Raw genomic sequence first — 21,135 nt, 5'->3', positions numbered from 1 at the left:
TTGGAGGCATTGAGCTGTATCAAGAAAATTGATGGTGGGTTTTTGGTCACTAACTTAGCATTGGAAAGACAGAACTGTGTAGCAATGGGGAAAATAATTTATCCTCATAATTGACAGAAGGGACAATGTGGAATTCTGCATTTGAAAACCTGTAAAGGAGCCCTCAGTAGCCTATGTAAGAAAGGCATTTCTGTGGCACAGCTCAGCTCATCCCCAAGCAGGTGTGCAAACCACACTTGCTGCTCTGTTCCCTGCCTGCTGCAGGAGCTGCAGTGGCTGCCTCTGGTGTGAACAAGTTTTGTGAGTGAAATGTCAGCCAGAGAGACCTTCAGCCTGCCAGATTCAGAAAGTTGCTATCAATGCTTCTTTGTTAGATAGGTCAGGACTGGCTGGGAGGGGCTGCTTCAAAATGTAAAAAAGGATGGTAATTTGGAAGCAAGTGGTTGTAAATCCCAGGCTCACTTTTCAAAGAAAAAAGAGAAGTAAGAAGTAAAAGCAAGATAATGAACTGGAGAAAGCAACAGGTAGGGTCTCATGGGGGAGTAATACAGGAGAGGCAGAAATGCAGGAGGTCTGGCAGTTGTTGAAGGTGTTTGTGTAAGAGGCACAAAGGCAGGCTACAGCCAGGCAGAACAGATAGGAGACATTGTATAGGAAATACTGCTGCTTTCAAGGTGTGTGAAATACAAAGGAGCTGTACAAGAAGTGGAAATAAGTGTAGCAGGACTAAAGGTTTGTATAAAGGAGTTAATAAAGCAATGTGGGGTAAAATCAGAGAAGTACAAGGTCCGGAATGAATTAATGTGACATGGAAGATCGCAGGAGAAAGACCCTGTTACTATGTCAGAATATGAAGAAAAAAGAAGTATTGTTTAGAAGTACATTACCAAGGAATAGAAGAAGATAAATAGTTTTGACCAATGTAGAAATGTCTGAATTACATTGGTCTCTTTGTTCTATAAAGTGCTGAAATATGTTTTAATAAGATGAGGGTGAAATTCAGATAAGGAAACAGTAGATTGAAGAATATTTGGTACGTGACATTTTCTTGTCACACAGCTTTATTTATCCAACAGTTAGTAACTCACTGATTTGTAATATTTTATCATTCTATTTAAGAACTCAGAGGAGGGGGAAGACTTCTAGAAGTCTGCAGTTACAATAAGCATAATAGATCTCTCTCCCAATGAGAAGAAAAGAATGAGGAGTTACAGACCTTGCAGGGTGATTTCTCTCCCAGGAGAGACTGTGGAACATCTGATCTTTGAAAGCAGGTGGACAAAGGGAAGTGGTGCAAATGGTATGTCTGTACTTTTTTACATGCTACCAGACGTAGTCTCCTTAGCAGATCACTGCCCCAAAATTGGGATGAAAGGATAGCTGACAGAGCTTGCTGGGCTATTGCCATTAATAGTGGCTGCAATTGCAGCTAGAGCTGGTGCTGGGAAGAGCCAGTGCCCTTGGCTGTTGCCACTGCCATGCGTGCTGTCAGGTGCTGCAGAGGCAGCATCTGGCTCTGGCAGGCAATGCCCATGAGCAAGGACCTTCCCCTGAGAGGAGCATCCCAGTGCCTGCTGCCCTCACTGTACATCATCTTCAAGCGAGGTTTCAAGCTCTGTGACTTCACCTTTGCAGGGAAAGGTACACCTGTTTCTCTCTGGCTGTGCAACTCTCTGGCTCCAGCCTTTTGTCATGTCAGCAACAGCTGTCGTTTTTGCCCTGCCACAAACCTCACAGGATTCATTCCTTGCCCTGGGCTGCGTTGGCTTATGCCCAGGGAGCTCCAGCAACTACCCATGAGTTCTTCACCTTGCCTGTGGGCAGCATGGTGCTTAGGAGACAAGGAGGCAGCTTGGAATTCTGCTTTCTCATAGACACAATTGTGGGCACTTGGCTGTGAAAGTTAGCCTGGCTGCCTAACTTCTGATCTCTGTGTGGACAAGAGGCTTGTAGCCATGTCTAACAAAGTAGTAAGAAGATCATTTTTCTTGGAAGATCAAGAGGTGGTTGTGATAATTTGAGTTTGTTTAGTCTGAAGCTAAGAAGACTGAAGGGAGACGTGATAATGTGTCCTCAGTATGTAAAAAGTGTTTATGCAGAGGCTGGTGAACACATGATTTCTGAGGTCAAACTTTAGGGGAAGGGACAACAAAAACATCAGTTTATTTTACAGAAGATTTAGTTTGAAGATTAGTGAGGAAAAATGTCCCTCTCTGTAAAGCCAAGTAAGTGTAGTCAAACACTGAAGCACTTGTACTGTGTTTTACATTTCCTTCATTTGGATTTTCAAGAATAAATTAGAGGAGCATCTGTAGTGGTTTTTAGCCAAACTGCACAGGACTGAGTGATCTGTCCAGTCCTTTTTAACCTTACACTTTTACTATTTTCTGACAGCCTTGTAAGGCACAGTCCTTCTCTGGTGAAGTATAATTCAGCTTTTGAGCCTTGAAGCTGATTGCTGCAAAATTCCTCAGCAAAGCTTATATTTTTATTACTTTAGTGATTTTAATCTGCATTAATCCTACAGTTCCAGTGAAAATGCCTTCTTTGAGATGGTTGCCATGTAAAGTGAAGCTTAGTGATGTTTGCTTTATATTCTTGTTAATTGTTTATCACATTTATACCTTTGTAAATAAAATATTTTTAAAAGGGGAGAACAGATGTTACAAGAGAGCAAATCCACTTGGTTGTGAGTCACACTTTCTTTGTTTTAGTTGTTTCTGAAATTTATAAATATCTTTAGTCTTACATACAAAACCATCAAAACAAAGTGTACTGATCTGAAGAAAAATCTAAAAGAATTATGGTGGTGCAAAAGGGGAAAGAGAGATGGGGATGCTGTGCCTTGAAATCACAACTTGTGCAAGCAGTGTTGTTGGCTGGGAGTATGAGTGGAGTGGCATGGAAACCTCACATGACATGCCACATGTGGCATCAGCCCCTCATGTTCTCTTTGAGCTATCCACAAAATGAAGGTTAATTCAGTGCAGTAGATTCTAAAACTTGCTGGACATCTCTGTGACTTTATATTTTAGAACTTTAAATTGTAGCAGTGATGGAGTAGACATCCATTTTATGTTAGTAAATATGCATTTCTGCTTGTGAATCTGCAGGGGCTCCACTGAGGTGGATTTGCTGATGCCAATATGCAAATTTACAAGCAGATAACCAAGACTGTGCCAAGGATTAATAGCAGTGAGGGTAGTGCTGTGATAGTGATAATAAGTAAGTGGAGTGGGACCTGGGGGGATATCCTGAGTGGTTGGATCAATGCTGGTTGGAAAGAACCTTTGAGCCCCTTTGTCAAAATGTTTTGAGATGTGTCCAGTTCTGCTCTCCAGTACAAGAAAGACACGGAGCTCCTGGAGTGGGTCCAACAGAGGGCAAAAAAGATTATTTAGGGACTGGAGCATTTCACTTATGAGGAAAGGCTGAGGGAGCTGGGCTGATTGAGCCTTGAGAAGAGATGACTGAGAGGGAACTCATCAATGTGTATGAGTATCTAAAGGATGGGTGTGAGGGAGATGGACCAGGCTCTTCTCAGTGTTGCCAAGCAATAGGACAAGAGGCAATGGGCAGAAACTGAAGCGCAGGAACTTCCTCCTGAATATAGGAAGAACTTCTTCACTCTGCAGATGACCAAGCACTGGAACAGATTGTGGAGTCTCCCTTACTGGAGATATTCAAGAGCCATCTGGACACAATCCTGTGCAGCGGGTGACCCCAATATGAAGGCTGGGCCAAATGACCCACTGTGGTCCCTTCCAATCTGGCTCATTCTGTTTTGGTGTTAATGGACCCAATTTTCTTTTCCTGTAGGAAGTGGGAAGGACTTGTGACATTTAGGATACTTGCTTAAAGTTCTTCCGTACAATGATGCTGTTTAAAATATCACACATCTACTGAAATCCGTAAAAGGACTCCTTGATGTGTGTGTTTATGTCCTGCTGTTGGATATATATGTAAGATTATACCTCTGATTGCACACTTGCTGATTTGGGGATTAGGAAAATACTGGAATGCATTTCATGAAACAAAAACATGGGATGTTAAGAAAAATATAAGGATATTTAGCAATGGCCATATTAATTATTTTTTTTTAATTGAGCCAGAGTATATTTATACCTCAAAGCCATACAAATATTGTATGATTAATAGTTATCCAGAGACATGGGAAATAATTGAAGGCAGGGGCAAAATTGAGTATGTGAAAGCAATGGATGATTGAGTTGTCTGGCAGAAATGTGAAGGTTAATGTGCAAAAAAAAAGTGACTGAGCTGAGCTTTTTAGATACAAGGACAAGCTGTTAGAGAGATGGAACACAGGAAGGATGTTATGGTTGTCATGATAACAGAATGTAAAGCATTGGCCAGAGGAGACAGTGAAGGATGAATTCAAGGATGCAATCAAGGATGAATCTTCAGTTAGAAAACATCTGCTATAAACAAAGATCAGGGGTGTTGAACTCACTCTGTAAAGGAGACTTGTTTAAATGTTCCTTAGTAAAATCCTTAATTTAGGATTTAATAATTATTAATCCTTAATAATTATTAATCCTTAATAATCCCTTAATAAAGGATTGAGGAATTCCTTAATAAAGGAATTGAGTAACATTAGCTGTGTCTGCTACTTGTGAGAATTAATATCCAGAAACATATTCAAACAGAAAAATTCCTCCTGAGTACTACAGAAAGAACCGTTTAATCCCTCTGAACCACGAGAATTGTTTCCTGCAGAGTGGATTATTAGACTGTCAAAAGCAAGGAGTGAAAAAGAAAAGAGTGAAAATGAGTTTTGGAGCCACTAGGCCTAAAACTGGGTTTGCCAGACTGTGCTAGCAAGGGAGCAGGAGGCCAGAAGAGCCCTGGCTCGAGGGTGTGTGCCCGCTCGCTGCCAGCCCTGGCTGCGGGCCGGTGATGGGGAGCCAAGTGAGGTGTCCTGGGTGATGGGGAGCCAAGTGAGGTGTCCTGGGTGATGGGGAGCCAGGCGAGGTGTCCTGGGTGATGGGGAGCCAAGTGAGGTGTCCTGGGTGATGGGGAGCCAGGCGAGGTGTCCTGGGTGATGGGGAGCCAAGCGAGGTGTCCTGGGTGATGGGGAGCCAGGCGGGGTGTCCTGGGTGATGGGGAGCCAGGCGAGGTGTCCTGGGTGATGGGGAGCCAGGCGGGGTGTCCTGGGTGATGGGGAGCCAGGCGGGGTGTCCTGGGTGATGGGGAGCCAGGTGGGGTGTCCTGGGTGATGGGGAGCCAGGTGAGGTGTCCTGGGTGATGGGGAGCCAAGTGAGTTGTCCTGGGTGGTGGGGAGCCAGGCGGGGTGTCCTGGGTGATGGGGAGCCAGGCGGGGTGTCCTGAGGGGGGTGTCCAGCCCGGAGCTGCGGGAACAGCACCACCTGCAGCCCCGCGGCTCCTGCACACAGCCTCAGTGCTCCTCACCAGGATCAAATCCTCTTCAATAAACCTGTGTGCTTGTTTGCTTTCAACAGAATGAGTGAAGTGTAGTATGAGATTCAGTGCAAAATGGGCATCGTGACCAGGCTGTGTGTTTGGAGTTGGGGTTTTTCCCAGCAGTAAGGTTTGGGTTTAGGGCAGGAGATGAGAGACCAGAGCTGTGGGTGTGCGTGTCAGTGTGCACGGGGCTTTGGCTCCCTGCTCTCCTGGCGTGGCCCCAGGCTGGCCGTGGAGCCCAGCTCAGCGCCTCGCTGTCCCGCGCAGCGTGCTGGGGGCACATTGCCTGGCGGGGAGGGGACTGCAGTGTCTTGAGCCATACTCATCCTTACACGGGGGATTGTGAGACATCTGTACAGTAAAGTAAGTACTCCTGAAAATTTTTGAAGGAGCAACTTCCTTGGCAGATCAGTCACGTGGGAATGTTTTGACAAATCTCATATTTTCACAATTACATGCTTCATGGCTCTTGTTACAGCCTCTTCAGAATTTTAGAGTGTTTCTCATAGCATGTGTCAGGCTAGTAAATCTTTATTTCTGTACACAAATACATCTTTTTGTATTAGAGGGTTTTTTTTATTCTTTACTTATGGCATAGATTTGTTATCATGCAATTAGAATTGCCACTGTGATTTCTTAAGTTTTAAAGATGTAAGGACTAAAACATGCATGTTCTCAAAACTTACAGAAAAATGTTTCCCCCATAAGTATAATTTTTAATAAAAGTTTTCCTTTAAAAACAAGCTTAAGTATGGTTTTGGAAGCTGAAACATTAGGGAAACTCATCAGGGTGTCAGGATCTCAACAGTGGCCACAGAAGTTTTTCAGCTCTTTGAATGCTGATGGCATTTGCTGTGGAACACTGTAGTCATAGGGACTCTTAACTATTTATCTATTATCTTGATGAAAATTGTTTTACTGTTACTGAAGTGAGTGGGTGTTCTAAGAGATCTTTCTCCCACAGTCATTGACTCAGATTCTTAAAGAATGAATTTGAAGTTTATTGTGAAACTCACAGCTGGCCTTGTTCCAGCTGTCATTTGGACTTCTCTGTGACCTCAGTGGTAATTAAGGCCTGACCCTTTTTTTCTCCTAAACACACCCCTTACAGTTCTAACTTTTGAGCCTTTTCCCATTTTCCTTTGAAAAATCAGTAATGCTTTACGTCTGGGCATTTAATTAACTCTGCTTCCAGAAGCAAGGAGAGCAGTACTTGAAAAAGACTTTCCCAGGCAATGTGGTATGAACAGCCTCAGCTGGATCTGTAATACTATAATTCCTGATAACTCCTGGGTGATGACACTGATTTTATGAAGACTTGACAACTGAACTTCAGTTATTCAAAATAAGTATGGTTCAGATTTTATTCTAATTTTGCCTGTTCTGGAAACCAAAAGAAAAGGTCTAATTTGGCATGTTCTCACAATGATCAGTTCAGATTAATTATAATATGGAAAGGGAGCCTTCTGATGTTTTTAAGGCAGATATTTCATTATAGTAGTCTGCTTTCCTGACCCTGTGAAAAAAATGGGCAATTTTGCAAATAAGTGAGCACAAAACTCTGCCTTGTTTCCAAGTCATGCAGCTTGCCAGGGCCACAGTGATTACCTCACCTGCCTCAGGGATTTCCTGGTGGCCTCCAGTACATGGGCGTTGCTTTGAGTTGTTCCTGCTTGAGCTGATTATATTCTCTCTCCTGTCTCTTTTGCCTCCACTCTAGATTCTGCAGCATATTAATGCTTGTTTCTGCTTCTTCACACACTATTTCAGTTGAGAATGTGCTGTGTCCATTTTAGGTGTTGGTCTGAAACACACTACATCCTAACATGAAAGTCTGAAGGATCTGTGTGTATGCTGGGTGTGCACCCACTGTGTACACAGAACTGGGCACAACCCTATTTTCCTGCCATATTTACTTCTAATCAATAAAAAGGGTGTGACTCTTGTTTTAGTAGAATCATCATAGAACCCTAGAACAGTTTGGGTTGGAAGGGACCTTTAAAATGACAGAATCACAGAATAAGCTGCATTTGAAAGGACCTACAAGGGTCATCCAGTCCAGCTCCCAGTTCTGTGGAACACCATTCCTAAGAATCATGCCATGTGCCTGAGAATATTGTGCAAACACTTCTGGAACTCTGTCAGGCTTGGTGCTGTGACCACTTCCCTGGGGAGCCACCATCCTACTACTAGAATCCTACTACCAGAATCTAGAGTGGAGGCACCTGTGGGTGAAGAACCTTTTCCTAATACCCAGCCTAAACCTCCCCTGACACAACTTCAGGCCATCTAGTCTAATCCTCCCTGCAATGAGCAGGGTCATCTTCAACTAGACCAGGTTGCTTGGAGCCCCATCCAACCTTATCTTGAATGTTTCCAGAGATGAGGTATCCACCTCTCTGGGAAATCTGTTGCAATGTTTCACCACCCTCACTGTAAAAAATTTCTCCCTTATATCTGGTTTAAATCTACTCTCTTTTAATTTAAAACTCTTGTCCTGTTGCAACAGGCTCTACTAAGAGGTAGGTATCTCCTGTCCATCCTTGTCAAGACAGAGCTGGTTTTGCTTGCAGCAATGGAAGTGACAGTCCTTCCCCTTCTACCATATAACTGTAAGCAGCCATTAGTGTGTAAAACTATAGATTTTGTTCTAGAATCAAGACAAATAATATCAATAAAAATTGTAAGAAACAGGTTTTCTGTGGAGGATGGCTTGACTGATGGCAAAACCAGAGATCACTATGTGCAACTTCAGTTCACTAAACATTGGCATCTAGGACTGCTTGAGATGTATAAGAACATTCAGTACAGACATCTAGTCCTGGCCAGCAGGACTTAGGCAAACATTAGCCTAAGAATGGAGGCTAATGTTTGCCTAAGTCTGGAGAAGGGAGACCATAAACCAGCCCTTTAGGTAGTGGCCAGGCAGCTGAATCATGCTCTTCTTTCCCTGTCAGGCAGACTGCAGGCAGTGGTGACAGGTGCTGTGATGCCAGCTCACAGAGGAGGAGGGCAAGCCTGGCAGGCCAGGAAATTTTATAGAAGACACAGAACAGTGTGGGGGTCTGAGTGGAAGCTTTTGGAGATGACAGCCATCTTCTTGGTCATCATCTCTGAAGTGTCTGACATGATGTGGTCTGGGGTCAGGATTCAAGCTTTGTCACTGCTACAGTATTAAAAGCTGGTTTTTACTGGTGATAGTGCAGAGATTCCCTAAGGCACTAGATTGCAAAGCATAAAAAGGATATGAAAATACCTTATGCTTATGTCAAGGAGAATGGAGCTTTCCTTACCACAAACATCATAGTGTACGTGCCAGAAGATGAATCACTTCTGAAACAGTGCTTTACATTCACTCTGTCTCCTTTTCACTGGTGAAGCCATTTTGCCTTTCTTGGTTAAGTTTTGTCAGATGCACCTCAGCCACTCTGTGTTTCCCACGTCTTCCTTAAAGAATCTCTTCTCATGCCCAAATTATCAAATCTGCCACACTCACATAGATATATTGCAAAAAGTTGCCTGAGGCAACATGTAACCTACTTCACGTGTGGACCTTGTAAAATGTCAGGCTGACAATTCTATGATTTTATTCAAAACCACAAGAACTGTTGTGAAATTTTATGGACTCAGTAGATCCCACACATCTGTCCAGGGACTCCCATTTGAATCCAGTATTTGTGATACTATGTGTTATGAAGGAGGCTGAAAAAGATTTTGTTATATGTGCTGGGAGACAAGAGTTGCCCAAGTGATAGTTAGAGAGAGGTGGTTTTTCAAGCTTTTCCTGAAGTGTCAATGGAGGATCTCTTGAGGAGTGCAAGATGCTCCTTTTGGAAGAAGTGATCTGATGCTTTGAGTGAACATACTTGCTCACATCAGTTGCCCAATTATGGCATTTTAGATGCACATCTGCTGCTCAGAGTATTGGAAGAAATTCCTTATTATGTTGCCCTGTACCAGAATGACTGGCACAGTATGTACTGAATAATTAATCCTCACAGTAATTGCCAGCCAGTGGCAGAACTAATGCAGATACATAAGGTGTACTGCTGGTTTTCCTGTTTTGACAGCCCTGTGCCAGTTTTTTCATATCCAGTGTGAGTTCATCTCTGAAGTGTCTGTGATTTCTAGAAAGATAAACTGGGGAAGATGGTTGGCTTTGTAATACTTAGGAAACCTCAGAGCATAAGAAACAAACAGAAGGTTAACAAATGTGTGCTGTGAGAGACAGAATAGCAGGATAACAAAATTATCTTGCTTCTAATGGATAAAAAAGCAGACAGAACAGAAATAGTAGTATTTTCTCATTCCACAATTCAGATACCTGCACACTGGGCAAATCCCCTGAGTTTTATGTTGAAAAGAGTGTGGGCATTGACTTGGTGCTGCACAAACAGTTCTTTAACTGTGCTGTGCAGTGTCTTTGAGATGTACACCACATTCTCCTGTCCTTAACCTTATGTCCTCTCCTGTGCCTCTGGCCACCAGCCTGTGCTGTGGGTCTGTTCTGGCTGGGGATTCTGCTTTCCAAAAAGAAGTGGAAAGTGGCACGTCCTGGGTGGTGGGACAGGCAGCCTCTCACAGGGTTTTGTCATAAAGAAAAGTTGCCTGCTTTTAACAGAAAGAGTTTAGCAGTCAGTTTGGTATAGTCCTTTGAATATAAAAATAACATGTGGGTTAAAAATTAGAGATTCTTGTGCTTCTCATCTTTCAAGCATTTATCATAATCAAATCTTGTATCAGGGATATCAATTATTTAAATGGTTTCCCTTTTCTTTGCTTTCACCAGAGATGTAGTAGGAGAACACCTGTTCTTTGTTCAGCTTGGCAGTACTTTAGTATTATCAGAGAAAATTTTTCTTTTTTTTTTTTTTACATTAATTGCTTACAGGATTAAAAAAGTAAATAAATTTAAAATGATACTATTTTGTGTATGTGTGTGAGGGTGTAAAGCTTATGTATATGTATTAGAGTATTGGATTGTAATTTGGCTGTGCATGTAGAGTCTTTGTAAGCGTTTTGGAAAAGATGTGTTGTAATTCCTCATGGAACAGTCTTCTAGATGACTTGTTCTGGCTAGTCTTCAGCACAAGCATAAATATGTTCTGATGCTACTCTCAGTTAAGATGATGGTGTTTGTGAAAACAGATTGCAGGATAATTTCATGTTTAAAATTGGAGCAAGGAAACTTGAACTAAAAAGCTAATCTTAGGTATGGAGATAGTTTTTTATGCAACAGGATGAATCTCAAGATTCCCCCAAAAGTGTAGCAAACCAAGTTATTGTATTAAGTTGAAGATCTGGGTAGATTCTTGCTGCCCTCATCACACACATATGTTGGCAGTCAGAGTGTGTCCCATAGATCTCATGTTGGAAGTATAGCTCATCTCTAGCAGAGATTAGGAAGAAGAATATTTCTGATGTTGTATTTTATCCAAAGCTTAGGAAGTTTCTGATCTGGTGGTTCAACAGGAACACCAGGGAGCTGACTTTAAACTGTAGCTGGAAAGCCCTCAACCTCTGCCCCAGCAAGTCAAGAATCTCTGATTCTGAAAAATTAAGTCCTTTGTGTCACATTCAAAGAGCAGCTGGCTGGAATTGCTTAAGCCATTTCAGATAAAGTTGTAATTAAGCTAATGGTAAGAATCCCGAAGTTAGCCTGTGGACAGATATCTCCCAGATTTGTTGTGCCTGTCAGTAAAGGTGGATCTTCCATCTGTGTCTCTTGTCACTGCAGCCCCTCACTAGACCAACCCAATGTCATGGTTCTTTGGTACGGTGTGTAAGGTGGGTCTGTGAGTTGTTGGGCAAGCTGACTAAGTACTGGGAAACCTGAGGTGACAATACATGCTGTTAACTGGTGGATGGCATGCTTTGATTAGGAAGTGTGTTACTTCCAGCCTGACTGTAGTGAACATGCATGCTGCAGATAATATATATCTGTTGGGTATTTTTTTTTACAATCCATTGAATCTAACTACTGTTATCATAGTGGTCATTATTTAGGTCCAAATAGGAGAGCATCTGATATTGTTTAAATTGTGAGATACTGATTTTTTTCATTGCTGCATGCATTCATTACCTGTAACTTAATTCTGTTTTTCTTTTCATTAAAGTGATTTAAAGTGTGATGAAACTGTGCAAGTGCAGACACAGATGTGAACTTTGTCTATTACAATTAACTTGCATTTGTTAATTTGTCATGAAAGTGAAGAAATTTAAAAAAGCAATGCTGAGGTATAGCATCTGAGGTTTATCTGTATTTTAAAAGATATGTATTAATATGAGTGTGAATTCTCAGGTATAAACAGGGATCATGTTTTTATTTTTTGCATTTATCCATGCAGGTTCGAAAGCATGTGAATGACCTATATGAAGACCTAAGAGATGGACATAACTTAATCTCACTTCTAGAAGTCCTTTCTGGAGACACCTTGGTAAGCTTTTAGATCATAATACAATGGTTTCAGATTGTTAATTATGCATTTTCTCTGTTAACTCCTTGTGTATTGACTGCTGTAGATTTCTTTGATATTTTCTGTAATCTGTGACCTAATACCAAAGGCACAAGTTGTATTTCTGTTGGTAAATATGCTGGTGTGAATTCTGTGGGGGAGTGCAATCTGGTCTCTTTGTTTCTTGTGGCTAGTGAGACTTCCTTTCTTAATAGGGTAATGCACTATTTCTTCTGCTCTTTCCTTTCTTTTATTTTCTGATTTTTGTTTTAACAAATATTGGATGCTTAATATCTTTTTGCATTTAAGGGAGTAACTTACAAATAACAAGGATCAAATGTCCCTGAAATTGTCTAACACACTCCTCAGGTGTCATTTCCTTTCTTTGTGAGCATTACTTCCCTTGCTTGGTATTTGTTCTCTTCATTATGTTCTTCTTTTCATGCTCTTCTTTTCATTTGTGGTCTGTCTTGTGTTTTTGCTGTCCTGTCTCCTGTCTGTTGTATTCATTAGCCAAGAGAGCGAGATTTTTTGAAGACCTTACGGTTGGTGAGTTCAACAGAAGCATGCGCAAATGAACAGCATGAGGATGTGGAGGATGAGGATAAGGGGGTAGGTGCCGACCCCCATAACTGTACTAATGCAGTGTTTGAAGTGTGGTGTCTGCTAATGTAAATTCTTAGTTTGGTGTGCTGCAGTAGTGGGCTGTAGAAAGGACAAAAGGACTTTTGTTGATAAACCAGGATACGTGTGTTTATGGTGGAGGTATGGTAAAGACAAATTTTTATTCAGTCTTTCTGTGAACAGCTAAAATGCAAATGTTCAAGATTTCTATTTGTTTTCTGTCATTAAACTGTACAAAACCATGGTGCAAATGTATACTGGACAACACTATCAAGAAGCTATAATTTTTTAAAATAATAGATAGGGAAATACCATTATTCTATTCAACTAAGACCTTTTTTCTTAACTTGCAAACAGTGTTGTCCATATACAAGTAATTTCGACAAAGACTTGAAGGGTCTTCTAAGTGAAATCAATAGAAAAAATTGATTTCTCTTAATTAGAAGCGCCAGTTTACTCTTTGCATGGTGTGTGTGCCATAATATTGGGTAATATCTCGAAATAAGGTAATTCAGTGTGCAGATCTGTTTGTCAAAATTGACCATATGTAGTAGTGATTTTTATCAAAGCAGGTAGATTAGAAGTTAAGTGACAGCTTTATGTTGTGGCTACTAAAAATACAGATAGTTTGTAGGGTTTGTCTTTCTTGCAAGAAATGCTGAATTATCAATTCTCTATATTTTGCCCATCCAGAGGGGAAATATCTAGTCATAAAGTGTAAAATGTTGGGTGCTTGTTAGTCTGAGTGAGCTGTTTCATGCCCTTTTAGACCTTGCATTTTGGCATTTGCTAAAGCAACTTGCTGTCATAGGGCCTGAGTGCCTCCCTGAGAGTGGCTCCCGTGTGTTGTGCTGCAGTTGTGATTTCAGTGGAATTTGTGTGCTTTTTTTCTGGAGGGCAGCATAAATCAAAATGCTGCATTGCTTTATAAAAGAAATATTTCCCCTCTGAGATGATAACTGTGTATTTTAGGATTTACTATATCCTCCTTGTTGTGGAAAACCAAGTTCCAGGTCTGCAGTCCTTCATTCCGTCCGTGGAAGCTACTTGTTAGCAAGGGCCGTAATGCTTGATCCTGAAGTTATTGGTGTGAAAAACAAGGGGCTAAATAGAAGATTCTGTAATAGAAATTAAAATTCTTTTTGTTTCGGTTTATGCTTCTTATTCAACTTCATTTTCTTATGTTTCTTTTTGGCAAGCATCTGATACTCCATAGGGGAAAAAAGGCAGTTGAGGAAGGCTTGGGCTTATCTGTGTGTTTCACAGTGGTTGTCTGAGGAAATGCTCATATTCATGGCTGATCCCTAGCAATTATAGTCTGCTTCAGTTTATTGCTGTGAAAGTTTGTGAAAAATCTGAAATAAGGAAGATTAGAAGGACTTGGATGTGATGTTGATGGTATAAATTTAACTGCTTTCCCATGCTGATCTGTGACAGCTAAGTATGCGTTTTCTGTGTGATTTGATTCTTCTTCTGGGTGATTTGACACTAACTGCATGCAGTTTTGCCATGTTTCCATTAACGCACCACTCATTTTTATTTTACAATTTCTTTTTGATAGGTCTGACTTTGTTTGAGGGGAGTGGCTTGTTAGTTTTTTTCATGCTTTAAAGTTTTCTACCCAAGTCAAGAGTTTAAACTTACACTCTAGGACTGTTTGTGTTATATTATTCTCTTTGGAGGAAGATACTATCTTTATTAGATGCTTTAAAAAAATATGTATAGATATCATAATCATTATGCAGTCATACCATTAAGCCATGAAGTCCCATACAGAGGTAAGCTTTTCCATCACAGAATCTACCAGAACAATATAAAGGTCCATGACATTACTTTTGTTTTGTTTTGCCTAATACACTGTAAATATTTTATAATAATGTTTAGTTTCTGTAGGTAATAGCCCTCTTGGCCTTAATAGTACTTTACAGGGAACAGCCTGCATGGATCAAAGTTGCAGCTGGGGAACACTCTTGCCATCCACTGTACTAAAAAATAACTACAGTTAAAATAAAAAGCTAAAGCACACTTTTCCACCAAAGGTATTGACTTCATTAAAGCTGTAGTGCTTCAAATGTTCTACATGGTATATTTAAATCAGACTGTTTGTTCTTATATCTGATGAGAAAATCTCACAAGCACTCTTTTCCACTTGTAGCCCCGAGAAAAAGGTCGGATGCGTTTTCACAGACTGCAGAACGTCCAAATTGCACTTGACTATTTGAAAAAGCGCCAGGTATGATGAAAACAATAATAAAATAAAGAATTAATGAAATTTTTGTCACCTATAGCTGAAAAATAACAAATTTGTCCTGCTTTGTCTCTTTTGCATGTTGTCTAACAACTGCCTCTGTAGGCTCAGCTTTATGTCATGCTTGAGATGGTTAAGAGAGATGTGGGAAAGGCAGTTTTACACCACTCTTTCCTGAGCAATAACAACACATTCCATGTGCTATATGCTATTAAAGAGGAAAAATTATGGGTGACATCCAGTTGCTTATAGTAAATTTAACTGTCCTTCATGCTGCCCAGACACTAGCTGGTATACAGTTTCGTTCATAATCTAATTTTTAGTGCAAATTGCCAATTCAAATATATTAGAATGTTGTATAGAAGTTCCTTGTTTTAATTGTATTAGTTTTGGGAAAAGTTTCTCAAATTTTGATCCTGATAAAAGCCAAACTGGTCTTTTCAGACAAATTAGAGAGCTGTCAGAGCCACCTGGGCACTGTGGAAGATTCAGGCTTAATTTCACTTGTATCTCCTTTTAGCCAGACACTTGAAATCCACACTGTTACATTTCCGCTACTGTGGATTTCTCTGTACTTTTCAATATCTTTTAAATGCTCACAGAAGCTTGATTTCTCCCTTTTCCAAAGGGAAAATAAAGGGATTTCTCCCTTTTTCCAAAACATGGAAGGAAAAACTGTTCCTCCCTAAACATCACATCCCAATGGAAATCTACTCTCTGACTGGTTGATTTAAAAAAAAAAAGAAATTGTTTTTGCTACTTCAGAAGTTTGAGAGAATATGAGGTAGCAAACCATAAACAGATACTTAGTTTTGTTATGAAACCAGACGTTGTTTTGCATTTTGAAATTTCAAACCTGCCTTTCGGGTCACTGAATGGAATGTGTACACTGGGAACAAAATCCTCCTTTGCTGAGTTCAAAGCAAAGGGCTTTGGTCTTGGCAAATTGTCAGTGGGGCTTGCTTGATTAAAATTTCAGCCCTCTAGTAGGTGTTTCTAAACTGTATTTAGGAGTTAACTGGCTCAGGTTGACTGTGTAACCTCCAAGTACAATGCTTTATTGTGATTATAAGGCAGAGAGAGCCTATATATTGATAATTTTGAAGCCTGACTTAAGAAATGAACAAACAACAAATTGTGGAATACACTGTCTTTCTTGCAGAGAGTGGGGTTTGGCACTTTTTTTCTCTCCAAACAGTAAAGATTATGTCTGCAGATCAAAAGAAGGACATACCTTTGCTTGTTCAGTTGATAACAGGACATATGTTGAAAAGCATGTGCATGAAACTTTACTAATGTAAGCATAAAATGCCTTTTAGCTGAGTCATCTTTAACTGCTAGGTTCTATGGATGCATAATAAACATAGAGAAATGAAATTTATTAATAAAATTAGAGAAAAGACCAGAATTATTGAGCTCACTTTGGGTGTGAATTTCTGGGAGTGTAATATCAGCAGCTCTTGTTTTAATCCTATTAAGCATTTGTTTATAGCACTGTGAATGAGTACAGCATCAGAAATTATAATAATTATTGTATTTTTAAGCCATTGTTTACTTAAATGTGATACTAAATTCCTAGTTTTATCAAGCCAGACATGTGTTTTAGCAGGCCAGTTCTCCTGCTGCTGAATCCTTGTTTAAGTACAGGAAAGCGTGGGGTGAAAGAATGGCAGTGATAACTTCCAGTGTCAGCACTGCCCTGGGACTGATACAGCAGCTACAGATCATTATATTCATGTTATCCTGCCCTCCTCTGTTGTGCCCTCCCCTTTTGACAAGAGCTGAGGCAAAGGGTATTTGGCATGGGGAGCAGATCTGCCAGCCTAGTGACAGCTGAGGAATGTCCTCATCCCGGTGTGAGTGGGAGAGGGCAATTCCTGGCAGGCCACTTACAGGCAGAATGCAATTCCTTTCTGCTTTTGAGAATTAAAAAACCCAGCAGAGTAGGCTCAGGAAGTGAGTAGTGCATCCTTTACAGTCATGCCTGTGTAATGCAGTATGTATTTGTGGCGTATTTATTTCAATTTTGCCTGTATTTTCTTTCTATGATGGCAGGTGAAACTGGTTAACATCAGAAATGATGATATAACAGATGGGAATCCCAAATTGACTTTGGGGTTGATATGGACCATAATTTTGCACTTTCAGGTAAGCCTAGTTTTGCTTGACTATATGTTTTTGGTCAGTTTCTTGCACATTTGTGAGGAATGTTGACATAGACAGGACTCCATAGATTTTATCTCTTCCCTAATGTGTTCCTAAAGGTTTGGATATTGTATCTTATTTTATGATGTAAGCTGAATCTCAAGATTTTATTTGCTAATTTCCTGTCTGTGGAGTGAGAGTAAAAAAAGCTTCAGTTTTGAACATCATTAAAGGCAGTAATTGATGTATTCCTTTCAGTATTTGGACATATCCTTCTAGTTTTATTCTACAGACTTGTTTTTATTAGCATTAAAATATATTGAAAAATTTTGAATATTTTTTTCCTTCAGGATCTGCTGCTATAAGTATTTTAGCAAGCTGTACTCTCAGCCTCTTCTAGTAGTTCCTCCCATGTCAGCATTTGTTTCTAGCCCCAGTGATGGTGGCATGGGTCACACTAGGTGGCACTCTGGTTGTTGTACACTGGTGGGATTGTGTACAGTATAATGCAGCCTTAGAGTGTGTGGTGTTAAATTGCTCCTCAAAAGGAGGCTTGCATAATGGCCCTGGCTGTAGATGATGTAATTCAGATGACAGATAATTCCCATTTAGTGACTGCAGCATTGTTAGCGAGGAACTCCCTGCTGTGCAGGCATTTTAAATGATCAGAAATTTGCAAGATCACACACAAAAAACATAGTTCACTTAGGAGTATTCTACACTGGAATTTTGACTGAGAAAAAATTTCTTTAAAAAGCCAGGAAGGCTGCTAGGATCTAATGTGCCCTTCTGCAAATCCTATTGTGGAGCAAAGATATGAATATGGTACCTGGCTTTAAACAGGGTGCACATCTTAGCCCAGACAAGCACATAGAATAAAGGAGAAACCTCTAGCGAGGACCTGGAGCTCCTTCAGCTCCCCTTGTCAAGTCAATCTTTGCTCCCACATGGTTATACAGAGAAGAAAATGATAGGTTTAAATATATTTAAGCATGACCTAGAAAATTAGGTTGTGATTGAAGGTTGCTCTATTTTAAGAAATAAAGATTATTAACAACTTACTAATAGAAGCTGTTAGTGGAAGTTAAACCTTTACTTGATGTGTATTTTATGTTTCTGAACCTGATTATTAGGCTTTTGCAGAATGAAATTGTTAGTTTTTCTCATTAGGTGAAGCACAGGACATCTGGCACAATTTTAGGTGCTTGTAAAAAGTCAGGAATATTAGTGCTGCCAGTTGTAAAAAATGGATGAAAAGGAAAACCAATTTATATAAATTACCTTCTTTAGGTGAAGTGGTGTGGCAAGGATTTTCCCCTGTAAGGTAGTGAGCTGCATATGAAATATGTTGAAGCATTTAGATTGTAGCTAAAACACACTTCACTATGTCCTAACCCAAATAACTACCACCTAAATATCTGTAAGTACAATTCAGATCTTGTAGATCTGTCAAAGTAGAGTATTTCAGTTGGAGGGGAGCTACAATGCTCATCTAGTGTGACTGCCTGACCAATTCAGGCCTGACTGGAAGTTCAAGCATGTTGCTTAGGGCATTCTCCACATGCATCTTGAACATTGACAGGCTTGGGGCATCCACCACCTGTCTAGGAAGCCTGTTCCAATGTCTGACCACCCTCAAGGAGGAGAAATGCTTCCTGATGTCCAATCTAAACCTCCTCAGCACAGTTTTGAAGTATTTCCATGCGTCCAGTGACTGGATACCAGGGAGAAAAGAATCAGAATGGTTTGGGTTGGAAGGGGGCCTTGAAAATTACCTCATTCCATCCCCCCTTCTGGGGGTGGGGACACCTTCAACTAGACCAGATTGCTCAGAACCCCATCCAACCTGGCCTCGAGCACTCCCAGGAATTGAGGCATCCTAACATCTTCCCTGGGATCTGTTCCATGATCTTCCCAGGCACAGAGGAGAGGCTGACAGGTTGATAGTTCCCAGCATTGTCTTTTCTTCCATTTCTAAAGATGGGTTCCCTTTTAAAGAGCTCAACGCCTCCCTCCAGTTCCCCACAGAGCAGTGAGGTCACTCTTCAGCCTCCCTTTCTCCAAACTAGACAAACTCCCAAGTCCTCAGGTGTTCCACTTAGAACAGGCTTTCCATCCCTGCCACCAGCTTTGTTGCCCTTCTCTGGACATACTCAAGGACCTTCATACCCTTCTTAAACTGTGGAGACCAGAATTGCACCCAGCTCTCAGAGTGAGGCTGCACCAACACTGAGTACAGCAGGATAATTGCCTCTCTGTACTGGCTGTTTGGGCTGTGTTTGATGCCCCCTAGTATAGGGTCTGCCATCTTGATGACCTTCTTTTTCAAAATAATGTCTTTAAAAATTGGTGAAAAAGTAATTTTGAGGATGACTACTGGTGCTTGACTAAATATTAAGCCTCTTTAATAAAAATGAAGTCACTGAAGAATGGGATATGTAAAAAAAATATATTCTTTTTGTTAGTAATGGCTGCAGTAAACCTACATTGAGTGCAGAAGGGATTTGTAAAGTGATGTAAGACATATGCCCTGTACTAGTCTGTGCTGCCATGACATTTCATGCATGACATTTCCTGCTATTTCTCTTTAATATGGCAATTCAGTGTCTTTGTCACTTGCATATGGCCCCTTTGGGTTCAGAATGTGAAGTCCAGAAGAATGTACATACTTAGACCTCAAGTTGATTTTTTTTTCTTCACTTAGATTTAAAATGAGGGAAAAATCTGAACAGAAAAGTGGAGTCAAGGGGAGTCACCAAAGGATAAAGCTTTGTGATATCCCTTGGAGTCACCAAGGGATAAAGCTTTGTGATAATAACTGTTTATGCATGGAGTAGTCCCATACTTATGGGAAAGTTGTGATTAGATTCAGTTTGTAGACACCTAAATCCTTGTGCTCATGCGGAGGTATGTTCTTATGCAATTGTCTAAATTGTCCCTTTAATATGATAATCAGATGGATAGAGATTTAGTTTATACTAGTACAGCCTAGACAGTGAATCAACTAACTAGCTACTAGAGGTTCACTTCACTCAATTAAACATAAACATCTGTGTTGTTGGAGATTTATGAGACACCCATGTGAGTATGAGAAGCATGACCTGGGTCTTCTGGGAAACCCAGCCTCATCTAGGAAGAGACAGATCAGGTAGGATAAACTGCTTCTTAAATGGTGGAAAGCATGTTTAGCAATGGATTTGAGGCCTGGAGGACTAGGCAATACAGAGGGTGAGGCTGATGGAGTAATTCAGATCACCTGAAGGAGCTGCCTAGAGCACCTATGGAGCTATTCACTTGTCCAGCATAGTTGCTGTGTGTGTTCTGAGATGACACTTCATAGCCAGTAGCATTTGCAGTGGGAAGCAGGTTTCCTTAGGTGCTGTGGTGTAAATGCTGTCTCCATATGGATATCTCAGGTATTTCAAAGTGTCTCAAATATTCTAGATGGTCAATTGACTTTCTTATCTCTCTGCTTCAGGGTGTGAATCATTGCTATTGATTGAACCACTAGTACAGGGCTTTTGATTCAGTCTCTTGAAGACAGATGCCATTTGGTGATACCTGAGGTATCCTGGAGTATGCAGGACATATGTGTGGAGTTCTCCCTGTGAGAAACTCATGATCTTCTGGACCTACGGCTGGAGGCCAGTTGGGATATTGCAGGATATCTCAAAGAGCTCCAGAACCCCATGCTGAGGGAACTGAATCCTGCCCCCACTGCATAAAGTGATCTCTTCAAAACCTAGCCAGTGTGTAAACATGAATATCTAGACACTTAAGTGGGGGTCGTTTAAACTGAATTACTCCTTAATTTTCCCATCATTTGCAGAAGTAGTTAATTTCTCAGTGAGCACAAACAGCTCTTTGCTGTGTGATGTTACTGGCTCAGCTACACATCAGTTATGTGTATTCTAATAACACTGCAATCTGGGAAGTAGTCAAGAGGCCAGAGATTGTTTTTTGTGGCTTATTGTTTCTCTGAGTCATGGTCCTTATCTGGAGGGTATTATTTACTTAAAATAGAAAATCCCTCTGATTATTGGAATGAATTTAGGAATGATTTAGGGGAAAGACATGATAAAAAAGAGATAATAGACATTTGAGGATTATGTTTCTCTTGCATCTGAATTTATATCTAGAGATGGTTATGGCTTTGGGAATTGGTATGCATAACTGGACAAATATAAATGTTACAGCACTGACTTCTGCAGCTGCACAAGT

General features: G+C 40.6%; 1 protein-coding gene across 2 annotated transcripts in view; it reads left to right on the top strand.

Annotated features, from left to right (window-relative positions):
* DST (dystonin) overlaps window positions 1-21,135 on the top strand; it is a 291,949-nt gene that overhangs the window by 96,620 nt on the left and 174,194 nt on the right. For both annotated transcript variants that reach the window (XM_066547320.1, XM_066547319.1), the window contains exons 6-8: window positions 11,790-11,879; window positions 14,677-14,754; window positions 16,825-16,917. In XM_066547320.1, coding sequence (XP_066403417.1) covers window positions 11,790-11,879; window positions 14,677-14,754; window positions 16,825-16,917 — 261 coding nt within the window. The remainder of the gene's footprint in view (window positions 1-11,789; window positions 11,880-14,676; window positions 14,755-16,824; window positions 16,918-21,135) is intronic.

The sequence above is a fragment of the Molothrus aeneus genome, chromosome 3 (genome assembly GCF_037042795.1).
Source record: "Molothrus aeneus isolate 106 chromosome 3, BPBGC_Maene_1.0, whole genome shotgun sequence".
NCBI classification, from domain to species: domain Eukaryota; kingdom Metazoa; phylum Chordata; class Aves; order Passeriformes; family Icteridae; genus Molothrus; species Molothrus aeneus.
This window is presented reverse-complemented; position numbering and strand designations above follow the sequence as displayed.